Genomic DNA, 16116 nt, shown 5'->3' with positions numbered 1-16116 from the left:
AGTAAAGGAGGGGAATGCTTAATAGAGTACATTACATTACTAATATATTATATTTATATGCAACATATAATTTAGCAGTCAAGCAGACAGCATTCTTTGGGTGTCTACCAGATGCCTGGCCCTGAGCCATGAGATGTGTTTTATATCTTCTCATGTAATTCTAACAACATCTCCAGACATCTGTTACTGTTTTCATTTTATATTTGAGTAAACAGGCTCAGAAAGGTTAAGTATTTTTCCCAAGTTCTCAGGAAATGAATGGAGCAAATTTCTGCCTTTTAAACTACAATATTATATCCTTTCGCAATTGAGATAAGGGAAATTCTATAACTACTGAGGTGTTTGGTTGAATTTTAACATCAATTTGCAGCACTTCAGTAAAGCAGACATCAGAAATTTGACACATAAAAGAGGCCTTATTGGAATAATGGAGAAAACCAACAAAACCAAAAAGTTAGTTCTTTGAAATGATCAACAAAATTGAAAAAACTGTAGCTAGACTGGCCAAGAAAAGAAAAAGAGAGAGAGAAGATTCCAATTACTAAATCAGGAATGAAAGAGGGAACACTACTGTTGACCTTAAATAAATAAAAAGGGTGATTAGAGAATACTGTAAGTAATTATATGACTGTAAGTCATTTAACCTAGATGAAATGGCAAATTCATAGAAAGACACAGACAATGTAAATTGACTCAAGAAGAAATAGAAAATCTAAGTAGATCTATCACAACTAAAGAGATTGAGTTACTAATCAAAGAATTGTCTTCTACAAAGACGGCTTCACTATTGAATTCTAAAAAATATTTTAAAGAAGAATTAACACCATCTTTCACAAATTCTTCTCAAAAAACAGAAGAGGGGAAAACACTTCCTAACTCATTCTGTGAAACCATTTTTATTCTGATTCTAAAACCAGACAAAGACACGTAAGAAAAGCACACCAGGACTAATATCTTCTATGAATATAGACAGAAAGAAATCTTCAACAAAATACTAACAGTCCAAACCCAGCAGCATATAAAAAGGTTTATAAACTATAATCAAGTGGGATTTATCCCAGGATTTAAGATTGGTTCAACCATATGAAAGTCAATCAATGTAATACACCATATTAATAGAATAAAGGGAAAATAACTACATCATCATTTCAATAGATGAAGGAAAAACATTAGACAAAATACAATACCCTTTTGTGAAAAAAAATTTCAACAAGCTAGGACAAAAGGGACTTCATCAATCTGATAAGAGCACCTATGAAGAACCTATAGCTAATATCACATTGAATAGTGAAAGACAGAAAGTTTTCTCCCTAAGATCAGGAACAAGACAAGGATGCCTGTTCTTACCACTTCTATTCAGCATTGTACTGGAGATTCTAGTGAAAACAGGCAAGGAAATCAAATAAAAGGCATCCAGATTGGAAAGGAAGAAATAACACTATCTCTGTCTGCAGATGACGTGATCTTATATATAGAAAAACTTTAAAAATCCACCTAAAAAATCTGTGAGAGCTAATAAGTTAATTCAGCAACTTTGCAGGATATAAAATCAATATACAAATATCAGCTATATTCTTAGCATGAACAATTTGAAAATGAAACTAAATAATAACATTTATAGTAGTATCAACAAGAATAAAATATTTTGGAATATATTTAACCAAAGAAATGCAGGACTTGTACTGTGAAAATTACAAAATATTATTGGGGCTATTAAATGGAAAGACATGGATTGGAAGACTGAATATTGTTAAGATGGCAGGACTCCCCAAAGTGATTCACAAATTCAACATAATCCCTATCAAAATTCCTACTAAAATTTTCAGAGAAATGGCAAAAATGACCCTAAAATTCATACAGAAATGCAAGGCACCCAGAATAGTCAAAATATCTGGAGAAAACAAATTTGGAAATGTCACACATCCTACTTTCAAAAACTTAAGTACAAGATAGTGTGGTTTGACCTAAGACCCAACATATAGATTGATTGAATAGAATTGGGAGTCCAGAAATAAACACATAAGTCTATGGTCAACTGATTTTCTACAAGGGTGCCAAGACAATAAAATGGGAAAAGTGTTTTGAACAAATGGTGCTGGAACAAATGGATATCCACATGTTTAAAAAAAATGAATTTGGACTCTTACCTCACACTGTATACAAGAATTAACTTAAAATGAATCAAAGATCTAAATGTAAGTGCTTAAGTCATAAAACTCTTAGGAGAAAACATAGGTGTAAACTTTGTGAATTTTGATTTGGCAACAGTTCCTTAGATATGACACCTAATGCACAAGCAACCAATGAAAAAATACATAAATTGAATTTCATCAAAATTAGAAACTTTGTGTGTCAGAGGCCAATATATCACAAAAGTGAAAAGATAATCCACAGAATGGGGGGGAATTTTTGAGTCGTATATATAAGGATCTAACATCCATAATATATTTTAAAACTCTTACAATTCAATAATGAAAAAGACACCCCAATTAAAAAACAGCCCAAAGATTTGAATAAACATTTCTCCAAAGAAAATGACCAGTAAGTACCATGCAAATATCCTTAACATCATTAGTCATTAGGGAAATGCGATCAAAACCCACAAAGAGATACTACCTACACCTACTGGAATATCTAGAATAAAAGAGAAGAAAAGAAGTATTGATAAGTGTATTGGTCAGAGTTCTCCAGAGAAACAGAACCAATAGGCTATATATACAGATACATATGAGATTTATTATAGGAATTGGTTCACATGGTTATGGAGCCTGAGAAGTCCTATAATCTACCATCTACATGATGGAAAACCAGAAGAGCCAGTGGTGTAAAACAATTTGATTTTAAAGGCCTGAGAACTGACGGGCCACTGGTGTAAGTCCGGGAGTCCAAAGGCCTTAGAACTAGGAGCTCCATTGTCTGAGGGCAGGAGAAGATGGGTGTCCCAGCTCAAGAAGAGAGAGAGAAATTGCCTTCCTCTTCCTTTTTGTTCTATTCAAGCCCTCAACTGATTGGATAATGACCACCTACACTGATGAGGGTGGATCTTCTTTACTTAGTCTGCTGAATCACCAGAAACATCCTGACAGACACACTCAGAAATAATTTTACCAGCCATTTGGGCATCCCTTAGCCCCATCAAGTTCACACATAAAGTTAACCATCACAGTAAGGATGTAGAGAAATTGGAACCCTCGTATCTTGCCAGTGGGAACGTAAAATGGTGCAACTGCTGTAGAAGAGTCAGTTTCTCAAAAGGTTAAATGTAGAGTTACCATAGAACCCCAAAATTCTACTTTTAGATATATATCTGAGAATATTGAAAACATGTGTTCACACAAAAACTTGTGCACAAATGTTCATAGCATTTTTCATAGCCAATAAGTTAAAATAATCCAAATGTTTATCAGCTCATGAATGGATAAACAAAATGTGGCATATCTATACAATGAAATACTATTTAGCAATAAAAAGGAATGGAATATGAATACACACCACAACGTGAATGCACCTTGAAAACTATGCTAAGTAAAGGAAGCCAGTAACAAAGGCCATATATTGTATCATTCCACTTACAGGAAATGTCCACAATAGGCAAATCCAAAGAGACAGAAAGTAGATAAGTGGTTTCCAGATGCAGAGGAGAGGGGAGAACAAGGAGTTGCTATTAACCAGTACAATATGGTGTTTCCTTTTGGGGTGATAACAATCTGGAATTAGGTAGTAGTGAGAGTGCACCACCTGTGATTATACTAAAAGCCAACGAATTGGAAGCTACGAGGGTGAATTGTATGGTATGAATTGTATCAGTTGAAACATAGCTTTATTGGAAGATTCTTATCACCAGGATAATTTTAAGTAAATGAAGAATTAAAATTACATTCTGTCTGGAAGGCTTAGTCACATGGCTACCCCTAGTTCCAAGGGTAAGGGATATGATTCCGGAGAATGGAGCCCACCCATAGCTCTGTCACTCTGGAGGACAGGGATAATGGGCTTTTGTAAACAGCTAGCAATCTCCATCACAGTGGCAAAGCTGGAATTGGAGCCTAGGTCTTGGTGTCCTGGTTCAATTTCTTTTTACCCTACCATCTGTTTCTCCAAGGAGACTGATTTCATAAGTGTAATCAAGCAAGCTGCTGAAAATAGACTTTTTTGAAACTAAAATAAGATTTGTCTGCTAACAGTGGGACTGAGTAGCCTAGGAAATGACTAAGCATTTATCCTTCTTATATGTAAAGATTGTCCTCTTTAGGGAAGGATGCATGAGTGTATAAATACAGGTATGATTTTTAAAGGGAAAGAGGCAGTTCCAGAGATTTTCCAGTGGAAGTGGGATTGTACAACATCCCTTTAAGAATTAAAGTGGGCAGTGGCCTTCTGCATTTTTATGAACAAAGGCGTCATTCATTAGCCCTAACTGGCACCCACTGGTTTGGGTAAACCCAGGTCCATGGTATTGGCATGGCACCATCTGTCCGTGGAGTGTGCTGCACTGTTCTAGAGCCCGGAGCGCTCAAGAGTCTTGATTATCCTCCTTCACAAGTTCAGCTGTGATAGGCTACTAGTTAGGGCTTGCCTAGTGTCCTTTTCCTTTCATTTCTAGCAAGGGGTAGGAATCCTGCATGCATGTAAAAGAAAAAAAATTAAGTTTTAAAAATTCTAAAAGATTATTAATATTTATCTATTAAACCAGAAAAGATATAAATTACAGAGATTGTTAGAATAGATATACAAAAATAAAGATATCTTGCAAGTAGTTCTCAAAACTGAAATACAGATTGAAAACGCAAAGGTTTGTGGGGGCTAGGAAGGGTAATTTAAATGGATAGGAGGATGATTATTGAGAATTGTGACAAAACGGAACATGTAGGCCGGGACTTAAGAATTAAACAATATCCAAACAAGAAACAAAAAAACACCCACCTCAAAAAAAACCCAAGAAACAAAAAACCACCCATCTCTGTGGGCCAGTTAAAATCTGTGTGGGGCAACGTTCAGCCTGGAGGCCACCAGTGGATAGCAGCCTCTTGACTGGAGCCTAATATAGCAATATGCAGCAAGGAGTTTAACATTTGTCATCTATTATTCCCAAAAGAAGCAACACAAGAACATAAAATGTTCTTAGCTCTTGCGTTGAAAGAAAAAACTGGAAACCATTCAAATGCCTAATAAGTGGAGAATGAGGAATCACACTGTGGTATAACTGTATAACCATTTAAAGCACAGAGATGCTAGCAAGTGCCAGGGCATGGGGATGTACACGTGAAAACTCAGTGAGAACAGAACACTAAACGTATATGCTACAAAGCATGTTCACACAGATTGGAAAAGAATTTGGAGCAATGTAAATAATTCGATGCTTATGAGATTTTTTTTTTTTCCCTGAAAAGAAGCTTACATGAAGAAAAAGAAAATGCAGGTCACCTCTATCAAGGCCATCAGTAAAATATCTGGTTGTCCTCTGGATTAGAGCCAGCTAAGCACAAGCATGGCTATTTAATAGGTTATGGCTTTGTCCTAGAAGTTTTCATTTTTGCCTGAAAGAGATACTGAATTTCCTACTCTGGTATACACCGATATTTTGTTCCCACCTCAGAATTCTGTTTTTACTTTTTTTCTGTTTACCCTACTTTATAAATGTGGACCCAAGGAAAGTGCTTCCTGTCCAAAACTTCACGAATGACACCCCTCCTTCCATACCACTCATGAGCTGACAGTGAACCAAGTCTCTGGGGGTAATAACAGGATGGTGCAGGTTCTTTGGCTTCTTTGGTATGTCAGGAATGGCCCAGACCTCGGGGGTACTTCAGGTACTGGGAGTTCCCGAATTGTGGGCTGGCACCCCCACATGGATTGTCCGTGGTGGTTGCTGTTCGATGCCCGTGCTTGGCCTGTCAGGGCTGGACCAGCAGCTTCTGGACTGTCTGGTGACTAGGATCCCTCTCCTCCTGTTGTTACTCACCAGTCTGATGAGGACTGCCTCAGCTTCTCCTCTCATGATCACTCCACACACAGTCTGTAAAGCAATGGCTGCTTTTCAGGAATCTCTGGATGAGAACTGAGATTTCTTCTTGTTCAGGGTCTTGGGTGTTTGTGATGTGGCGGCAGAGACTGGCTGGCTTGATCTTGTGCCCATAGGCCAAGTTTAGCTTGGTTGATGGGGTATTATATGGAGGCCCAGGGCGATACGAGTGAGTTCAGAGATCAGCTCTTTTAAACAACTATGAAGGCTACTCTCCATGCTGAGAAAGGTAAAGATCTCTAGTGGGCATGGATGATGCTGCCCTCGAATCTGTGTCCGCTGAGATTTCCACTTTGGGGCTGCGTCATCCTCACTGAATTTTCAAGACGTTGTTCCACAACACTGATTTTGTACCATAACTCAACATATGTGAAGCTTACAAAGGGACTGAATTTCTCTGTGCCTGCCTATCCAGGCCTAGAAGTAGATAAATCTCTCTCTCTCTCTCTCTCTCTCTCTCTCTTTTTTTAGTTTGGACAAGATTGGTTTTTTTTACAAGGAACTTGGCTGGAGATTTCTGAGTATAATTGCAGATTGGCTTGACTGACAGATCAAATTTCATAGGTCTGTTTTTCTATTTCATCTCCTCTCACGTAGTGTTGGACTAACACGTGCAGATTGTATCCTGTGGTCATTTTCAGTTGGCACCACTGCCACTCCGTCTGCGAGATCTGTACTTTCTTTAGAGTGTATTCGCTGCTCTCATCGCTGCAGTCCCTGTGGTCTGGTTCCTGAATGAGGACATTTCTTTATCTGCTCACAGCTGATATCATCTCTTGCTGGCATGGTTTTCATAGCTTTCTGAATGGTCGTCCTGAACCCACTGTAGCCCCCACCCCCACCCCAGAGCCTCCGTTTCTCCTTTTGGTCAGCAGCATCTTCTTTGGGAATGCAAATCTGGTCCCTTCACCTGTTGAGCTTAAAAGCTTTCTGTGACTTCCAGTTGCCTCTAGGATACACACCAAAACCTTCCCAGGTCTGGTCCCTGCATCTCACTGGCCTCCCTCCCTTTGCTCCTGGCTCTCTGTGTTCAGGCCGCCTTGGCCTCTCAGTTCTTTGCCTGTGCATTCTCTGCTTAACACACATGTCCTCTCCAAGTGCCGGGTTCTGCCCTCTCTGTTTTTCTCTTTCCTCTTCTTTGAGGCCCATCACTGTTCCTCAGCTAGGCCTATTTCCTCTACTATCCGCACTCCTAACATTGCTCACCTCTCCTTCTTAGCACTTATTACTGTTTAAAGTTTACATTTATTTTCGTGATTCTTTGATTAAGTCCTGTCTTCTACACAAGCCAATAAGCTCCATGAGGGTGGGTTTGTATCTTTTTTGCTGGGAGAGGGGTGGACCATTACCAGCATGTCACACATACTGTAGGTGCTTATTAAATCTTTATTGAATGACCATGATTTTTTCTTGCTTCACCCTTTTGGAATTTTATGACACTGCCTCATGTAAGTCGTACCTTCACCTATGACTTTCTCACTAGCCAGCTTAACTCTGTTTCAAGGTTTTCCCTTTATGTGAGCTCTTCCAGCTTTTAGAAAAGCATCTGGGCTTTGTCTTCTAGAAAACCTTACCTGCATCCTTCTTTTCTTTCCTCTGTGAAAATCCAGGCTCCGCTCTAAGGAGGAGTCCTTACAGCTCTGACCATCTCTGCAGGTTCTCCTTGGTGACCTCTCCAAATGAGCCTGAGAACCTCTGACTCATGAGCCTCTCCTGCTAAACCTCTAAGTTAAAAGCATGGGATAGCAGGGGAGCCTGGGTGGTGTAGTTCGTTGGGCTTCCCACTCTTGGTTTCAGCTCGGGTCCTGATCTCAGGGTGCTGGGATCGAGCTCTGCGTCGGGCTCTGCACTCAGTGCAGAGTCTGCTTGGGACTCTCTCCCTCCCTCTGCCCCTCCCTCTGGCTCGCACTCTCTAAAATAAAATAAAGTCTTTTGGGGCGCCTGGGTGGCGCAGTCGTTAAAGCGTCTGCCTTCAGCTCAGGGCGTGATCCTGGCGTTCCGGGATCGAGTCCCACATCGGGCTCCTTTGCTGGGAGCCTGCTTCTTCCTCTCTCACTCGCCTGCTCTGTTCCCTCTCTTGCTGGCTGTCTCTCTGTCACATAAATAAATAAAATCTTTAAAAATAAATAAATAAATAAATAAAATAAAATAAAGTCTTTTAAGAAAGTATGTGATAACAGCAGCAATGAAAGGGGTGATTTTTCAATGATGTTGCCAATAATTAAGAGCCCTGCGTGAAGTTCTTTAGTGCCTCTTCAACAGGAACTAAATTCACATGTCTCGTTGCTGCAATTTACCATCTGTTCTGCTATAATAAAGGAATTACATTCATAAGAAATTTTACATTATCAAAAGTCATGATATAAGAACAATTGTTTGAACAGAAAAAAGGGGTTAGGGTTTGGACAGTATCAGACTCATAATGAAGTTATTTTTCCTGTAGAATTTTTTTCTAATAAAACTTTTTTCTTTAGTAGCTATGAATATATTTGTAAAATCCATCACTGCAAAAAAGTTTAGCATTTGACTACATATACCATTTACTCTGGAATAATAGTCTGTTTTCCATCATTGCCTACACTATCATTAGCAAGGAACCTTTCATACCATCCCATTTCCTCCATCACCCGTTGTTATAATAAACGGGACACTAAGACTCCCAAACCAATCAGCTGTTATAGACAACCCTTCTGTCCTACTGAGGGGCTAGTTACAGAGCTAGTATAATAATGGTAGACATAATGCTAATCAGATTCCCTCATTTATTCAACCTGCTTCAAGAAAACACCCTCGAGCCTGCAGTTTTCTCAGATCTAGACACTTACGCCGAACAATAATACTTGTGCTTCGATGTTTTCCCCTGAATCAGGTGATGCAGGCCCAGTGTGTCAAAACAGAGACCGAATTCTACCGCCGCAGCCGTAGTGAGATAGTGGATGGGCAAGGCTACACCATGGGCGCGCTTTATTGGCAGCTGAATGACATCTGGCAGGCTCCCTCCTGGGCGTCTCTAGGTAAGTGCCGGAGCATTCCTCATATCTGTGAGAGAAAGCAACTCCTGTGCCGAGAGGCACGGAGAAAGCCCGGCTCCTGAGGGGTCAGATGAGTCTGAGTAGAGCCCCCCCACCCACCGCAGTGCAGGGGCGGCTCCTCCCGCAGCCTGTGGACTGCGGCCGCCCCGCCCACCTTCCTGGTCTCTCTGGGAGCCTTCCAGGCAGCCTTGTCTGGCTTCTGGGCTGTGCAGAGCCACAAAAGCCGGCTAATGAAGGGGGTAGGTTTATGCATGAAGATCTCAGCCACGTGTCTTATAATTATCGCTTAAAATTTCGAATTTAATTAGGAGGAATTTGGTCCAGGTTAAAAGAAGCAATTACTTAAGCCTCTCTTCCACTATTTAGAAGAATTCAACCTAGTGGAAGCCGGACCCAACTGTGTTAACATGTCCTTTTCCCCGGATTCCCCTCTAGGTCCATAAGGTCATCTTTATTCTTGCCATACTTGTCTCTTGGGGGATACCTGGTGGAGTCAGAAATCCACGTAGGAAGGCTTATCAGTTGCACCTGTTAGGCTGACAACAGGTAGATGACTGACATGGTGCCCACAGTTTGAATTATTCTATTTTTAAAAATTAAAGAGTAATAATCTTTGGTGTTCACTAGTGGTAGTTTGAAGCAAAGTTCAGTTAATAATGTACACAAGGATTTGGGGCTGAAAATGAGGCAAGGCCGTACAGTAAAAAAGCCACTTTGCTGGTGAGGTTCTTAAACTAGCTGTGAAAGCAAATCCAAAGGAGCCCATTACCCGCGCGCTTTGCTTAGTGCTCTGAATCACCTCTTGCGGTAAATTGGCGTTTCGACCAAGTTTCTCCCACCAAACTCTTTATCAACACCAACCAGAGTAACGAGTATTGGGTGAGAACCAGGGATAGACTGGGGAGAGTAGCCTTTCTGGGATGCTTAAAACTGGACAAAGAGATATTGTTCAGAGACACTTGGACCCTGCCCCTGCCTTCTTATGTGTGGATGAGGTCGTGGACTCCCGAAGCAGCATTTGGTTCGAGAACTGGGAGAGCCCAGTCTTAGTTAATTTTCCCTTAAATGATTGTATTGCAGATTATTTTAATGAGTTCTTTAGAAAGGGTGAGTTAACCCAGGAACAGGAGTATGATGGCAGAGCAAGAATTCGTTTTTTAAAGTCTTGCAGGATGATGCCTCCGTGGAGAGGGTTGCCATCTTCTTGCACCTGTTACAGAAGACAGGTGCCAGGGAGGAGGTGTGATAAGGTATGCTATGTCTGTCTGCTCCTGCTCTGGGCAGCCTCATAGCCTCTGTTTAACTCTGCTTCGTTGGTTTAATGAATCTGGTGCTTTTAGTGTGTGCCAGTGGGGTTGGGAGAAGGTAGGTGTCACCTCTTATCATCTGAAATGGCGATCCTTCAAAGGGATCATAGCTGCTTGGAACCTAGATTCTTATATATTTCCTTTAGAAAATTAGTCTCATTTTTAGTTATTTTGCAAATACAGAAATCCACCTGAGCATTTTATTTTGCTTGGCTTATAAACTTGGACAGGTACAGAGCTAATGGAAAAGCCAGAAATCACATCGCATCTTTAGCTGGCTAGGCAGGCTGTTCTGTTGGTAGCCATACTTTGTCACTGATGAGTAACTAGTGTGTGTCCCAGTGAGACCTTGTGCTTCAATTGCTGTCCTCCTGTGTTCTGTGTGTGGCCGTGAAGCTGGAACCGTGCATGTGAAGTCTCTTCTGTAATGGATATCACACGGGAGAGTCTGTAAGTCACCTTACGTCTGAGCCCCCTTCCATTTATGAGAAAACTTTCCAAATACAGTTGATGTTGGAACAATAGGAGGTTGAACTGTGCAGGTCCTCGAAGATGCAGATTTTTTGGGTAAAGACAGTACAGTACTGTAAATGTATTTTGTCTTTCTTCTGATTTAGTAACATTTTCTCTCCTCAGCTTGCTTTATTGTAGGGATACAGTGTATAATACATATAACATACAGAATATGTGTTCATTGACCACTATGTTATCGGTAAGGCTCGGTCAACACTAAGCTATTAGTAATTAAGTTCTGGGGGAGTCAAAAGTTACATGTGGGTTTTTGACTCCGCAGGGCTTGGTGCCCTAACCCCATGTTGTTCAAGGTCAACTTTGTAAGTTCAAGTTCATTTTGTAGATCTAATATGGAAGGTCTCTCCACCCCTCCCTGCTTGTTGTTTTTAAGGGGAAATATAAAGAGTTGCAGTTGAACTGCTGAGAGTTCAAATTTTGGAAACCCTGAAGAAATTGGTTCTGTCTGAACTTCACATTTCTCCATCCGAGCGGCTTGCACTGTGGATTCTGGACATGACACCCCCCACCACCACACCCCCGGCCCCCACCTGCCCCCTCTCCCCCTTCCCACCATCTCTCTGGAAGTTCTTCAGTGATGCAGTGCTTTGTGGGAAAGAGCTTTTTGAAATAGAGACACGTTGACATGTTTTTTAGTTTGGGGGTTTAGCATACTAGACATGCCAACAGGGCACAGAATTCATAGGTTCCCAAAAGCTTCTAATTGTATCTGAGCAACTGTCATTAATCGTCATCTGTTTGGATGTTCTCCTCGAGTCTGCACTTGCCAGCAGCATTTGTGATAATGGTTGTTTTATTTCGCTCAGAGGCTTTTGTGCTTATGGTAATATGAAGGAGACTTTGAGTTCTAAATAACTCTGTCACTTTTTAAATTGTTTTTTTCCCCCAAGTGTTTTGTTTATGTATCTTTTAGGTGTACCATACAGTGATTCAACATTTCTGTACGTTGCAAAATGCTCACCATAATAAGTGTAGTTACCATCTGTCACCATACAAAGTTATTACAATATTATTGACTATCTTCCCCATAAGTCTTGTTTTTTTTAATTTTTGAAAGATTTTATTTATTTATTTGAGAGAGTGCATGTGAACAGGGGGGAGGGGCAGAGGGAAAGAGAAGGAGAGAATCTCCAGCAGATTCTGCACTGAGCTGCTGAGCATGGAGACACGGGGCTAATCTTACGACCCCGAGATCATGACCTTGGCTGAAATCAAGAGCCAGTTACTTAACCGATTGAGCCACCCAGGCGCCCCTCCAACCCTTATAAACGAATATTTATAATATCTTATACAATTGTAATATTTTCTTATAGTTACTAATGTATGTAACATTTTTACCGCCGTGCTACCGATGTCCTTCTTCATGTGTATGTAGTCAAAAGGAGTAGTGGTACATTGAGCTCCAGAAGGCGGAATTATGTTGAGAAAGTGCTGCCTAGGAGTCAGGTGTGGGCTCAGCGTACTGCCTGTGGCATGTTTGATTTACTGCCCGAGCCTCCCTTGCCTCGTTGTCAAGTGGATGTGAATGCCCGCCTCACCCAGAGGTGAGGACGCCACGAGGTAGAGACCGGAATGCCGCGAGGCCTCAGCGTACGTGGGTTCGTGCCCCCTTGAATCTCCCTGCTGCGCTCGGTCACTAGAATCATGACAAGTCGGACATAGCTAGACCATGGGCGAGGTGACCCTGACTGCTTGACCCTGCCCATCTCATAACTTGCCTATTTTTAGAGTATGGAGGAAAGTGGAAAATGCTTCATTACTTTGCTCGGCATTTCTTCGCTCCGCTGTTGCCGGTGGGTTTCGAGGATCAAGACGTGTTTTTCATCTATGGTGTGTCAGACCTTCGCTCTGACTGTGAGGTGAAGCTCACTGTAAGTTGCTTGGAGTTTTTTTTTTTTTTCTCTCTAAGACAGAGGGGAGCGTTTTTGATCATTTCTTTAGTTATTGGTTATATTCCTTCTGGGAAAAGAAAAGAGAAGTTAATTTGTATTGAAATGTGTCTAGTGCCTGTCGCAGAAAATGGGCTGTCCTTGGACTCAGAACACCTGTACCTTCAGGGTTAAACTCTGTCATTTATCCCGCGACCTTAAGGCTTAAGGCCTTGGTGATTCAGTTTCCTCATCTGTGAATATCATGTCTTCACTCATCAGCCTGTCTTGAAGGATTTCAGTGGGCAGTGAATAAAATAATTAGATAAAAACAAATTATAAACTGCAAAGTGCCACTACAATATAAAGTTATATCCTCACAAGAATCTGGAAATAGCCTAAACTTGACGGAAAGAAATCCTTAAAAATGGTTTGTTAAAGTGAAAATCTGTAAAAGCATTCCGAATGTATATGGAAGAATACACGTGCATTTAAAACGATGCTAGGCAAAAAGAGAGGGTAGAAACTCACAGAGTCTCTGGTGGCTGAGGTTGGAGGACACTGCAAATAGGTCACGGTTATGGAATAATGACACTGTACCCGGTCCTGTGTCTTCCATTGATGATTTTATTTAATTCTCACATCAGCCAGTGAAGTTCTTACCCTCATTTTACATGTGAAGAAACAGAGTCTTTGAAGAGTGGAGTAACTTGCTCTGTTACAAGCTCTAGTACTTAGTGGGGCTGCGGTTCAACCCAGGGTTCATAGGCTCTTAACTAGTTCTGCTACTCTGACTTTCATCTATTATTCTCCAAAAAAAAAGGGACCAAGAATGTTTGTTTTTGCTCTGTCTTGTTTCCCCCAGGTGAGAGTCCACACGTGGAGTTCCCTGGAGCCCCAGTGCTCCTCTGAGACCGAGCGTTTTGTCCTGAAAGCAGGGACGGCCGTTCTCCTCTATAAGGAGTCGGTGCCTGTGTTGTTGAAGAATTGTGGGAATTGTACGCGGCAAAGCTGTGTGGTTTCCTTTTACCTTTCAACTGACAGCCAACTTGTGAGCCCAGCCAACTATCACTTCCTGTCTTCCCTGAGTGAGAGCGTGGGGCTCCACAAGGCACACGTCACGGTGAGTACCAGGGGCCTGGGGCCCCCGTGGCCTTGCAGAGCTGCCCTGCTTCTGGGGCAAGCACATGGCATCCTGCATTTTGCAGAATTTCTCCTTGGTCCTGAGTTGACCTGGGACCTGGGGAATGTTAGTCTCTTCCCACTAGAAGCAAAGACCAAATGATTTTTTTTTTCTAATTCAGCGTTTGTCAGAGTTTAGGGTTCCTGCCACTCCTGCTACCCCTTGAGCCCTCCATAGTGGGCTGGAGCCGTCACCACTGACTGCTCCCGCAGCGCCTTCTGGGCTCTGTCCCTGGGCTTTCCTGCTTCATCCCTGAAGTGTCATGTGCTGTCCTGGCAAGCGAGCAGACCTGTGTAGAGGGGTGACCAGCAAGCCCCGGCGGAAGCTGGAGGGTTAAGGACAGTTGATGCATTTTAAAAATTTTCCCTTTATTCTCTTTGGTTTATTGTTTCAAAGTAGTTTAATCACCAAATCTATAATTGCCAAGGAAAAAATGGGATGACCAGAATGTGTTGTAAAAATTGTACAGCTGGAGAACGTGGAATCTGTCTAGTTGATTGAAAACCCTTCCTACCCTTTCCCCTACACATGGTGATTGGATGTTTCTCTAGAAAGCTTTATTCTCTATGTTTAGTGAAGGTTAAATTTGTTTTAGGCTTGTACTTCATTGAAAATGCTTAAGTGACAGGGTTTTGGTTTTTTGGTTTTTTTTTTTTTTTTTTTTTGCAATTACTTAGAAATAATCATATTAAAACTCAGTCCTTGAAATGAAAACATAACTTTCTAATTAATAGTGAAATATTCACATAATGAAATGTAAGTCATCCGTGGCAACTGACGCGGAGCAGCTGTGACGGGAGCGGCGTACGTTCACACAGCTTCTTTCCAGAAAAACAACAACAATAAAACCAAAAAACTATGCAGCAGATACATTTACAGTCTCCAGACTTAGGATTTTGAAATCTTCTTCTCTTTGCTAAACCAGGCCTTCATGACCTTGGGACAAGTTTGGATTTCAGTGAGACTTGCCCTTCTGAAAGGATATAATAATAGTAATAATAGTTAACATTTACTGCAGGCTTACCATAGGCCAGGCACGTGGGTGTGCACTCCCCGGTGGGATGCCGGGAGTGCTGCCATACCTCCCTGAAGCCAGGCTACAGGCTTGACCCTGGGGTCTGCGGTCATATATAGAGATGAGACTTCAGATCGGAAGAAGGCAACAAGGGGGAGCAGGCACCAGTGTCCTTCCAGCTTTGGCCTTGGAGCAACGGTAGCTGCAGCCTCCCTGGCAGCCTTGCAGGCCGGCTGGGGCCAGCCTGTGAAGCGCACGCCCAGGGTCTTCACCGAACAGCCGGGCGGCAGGATTTGAGCATGTAACATCTAGCTTCAGACCTGAATCTCTGAAACTCCCAGACATACCTAAGACGTTTTATTAAGTTTCTTTGCTGTTTCCTCCAAAGTCTGTTTTCTTGTTTATAACTCCAAACCCTGCATGATGTGTAAGGCCAAAATCACAGAGAGTCAAAATTGCGCCTTGAAATTCTTTATGCCCCACCCCACGTCCAACGTCAGAGCTACGGTGTGGCGCGTGTGCATGTCGAGTGGGCACGTTTCATGTCAAAGGCACAGCTCTAAATACCAGATCACTCTCAGCGGCAGGCTCACACCGAGAGACCCTCACAAACCCCTACCGTCTGGGGCACAGCCCAGGCTCGTCTCGCTTTCGCGTGTGCTAGTCAGCTAGTGAATGACAGGGCTTAAATTGCACTTTCCTTTGCTGTTATTGTGTGCGATTTGCACGTGTTAAAAGTGCTAATAATGTGACCTTGTGGTACTCTGCGACAAAAGAGAGAAAGTTCTAACGGTAGAGCTTTTGTAAATGCCTGGCAGGTGGCTGTCTAGATTGCTGGATCTTTCCAGAAGACAAGCTCCATGGCGGTGCTAGCTCCACATGTATCCTGAGAAAGTCATTGAAACTTCCCAGCCCTTATGCCAAGATGGTCCTCTCCCAGTCCCCTGAGAAAAACTGTAAAAGATATAAAGCTCTGAGCTTCTTGTGAAATATTCTCCTTAATAATTGGAGACGACATATTTGTATACTTGGCTGGAAACTACAATTTGGTAATTTCCCATAGCCTTAAATAAATTTCCATGTATGTTTTAGTATCTGACGCAGTGCGTGGCATGTAAGACTTTGGCAGGGGCAGAGCCAAAGCCGTAGGAGCTGCCT

The 16116-nt window shown here is 41.9% G+C and overlaps 1 protein-coding gene across 4 annotated transcripts in view; it reads left to right on the top strand.

Annotated features, from left to right (window-relative positions):
• Positions 1–16116, top strand: part of MANBA (mannosidase beta) — a 118205-nt gene that overhangs the window by 100318 nt on the left and 1771 nt on the right. For all 4 annotated transcript variants that reach the window (XM_057309603.1, XM_026509642.3, XM_057309604.1 and 1 more), the window contains 3 exons: positions 8892–9036; positions 12621–12763; positions 13626–13883. In XM_057309603.1, coding sequence (XP_057165586.1) covers positions 8892–9036; positions 12621–12763; positions 13626–13883 — 546 coding nt within the window. The remainder of the gene's footprint in view (positions 1–8891; positions 9037–12620; positions 12764–13625; positions 13884–16116) is intronic.

This window comes from Ursus arctos, unplaced genomic scaffold (assembly GCF_023065955.2).
Source record: "Ursus arctos isolate Adak ecotype North America unplaced genomic scaffold, UrsArc2.0 scaffold_9, whole genome shotgun sequence".
NCBI lineage: Eukaryota > Metazoa > Chordata > Mammalia > Carnivora > Ursidae > Ursus > Ursus arctos.
This window is presented reverse-complemented; position numbering and strand designations above follow the sequence as displayed.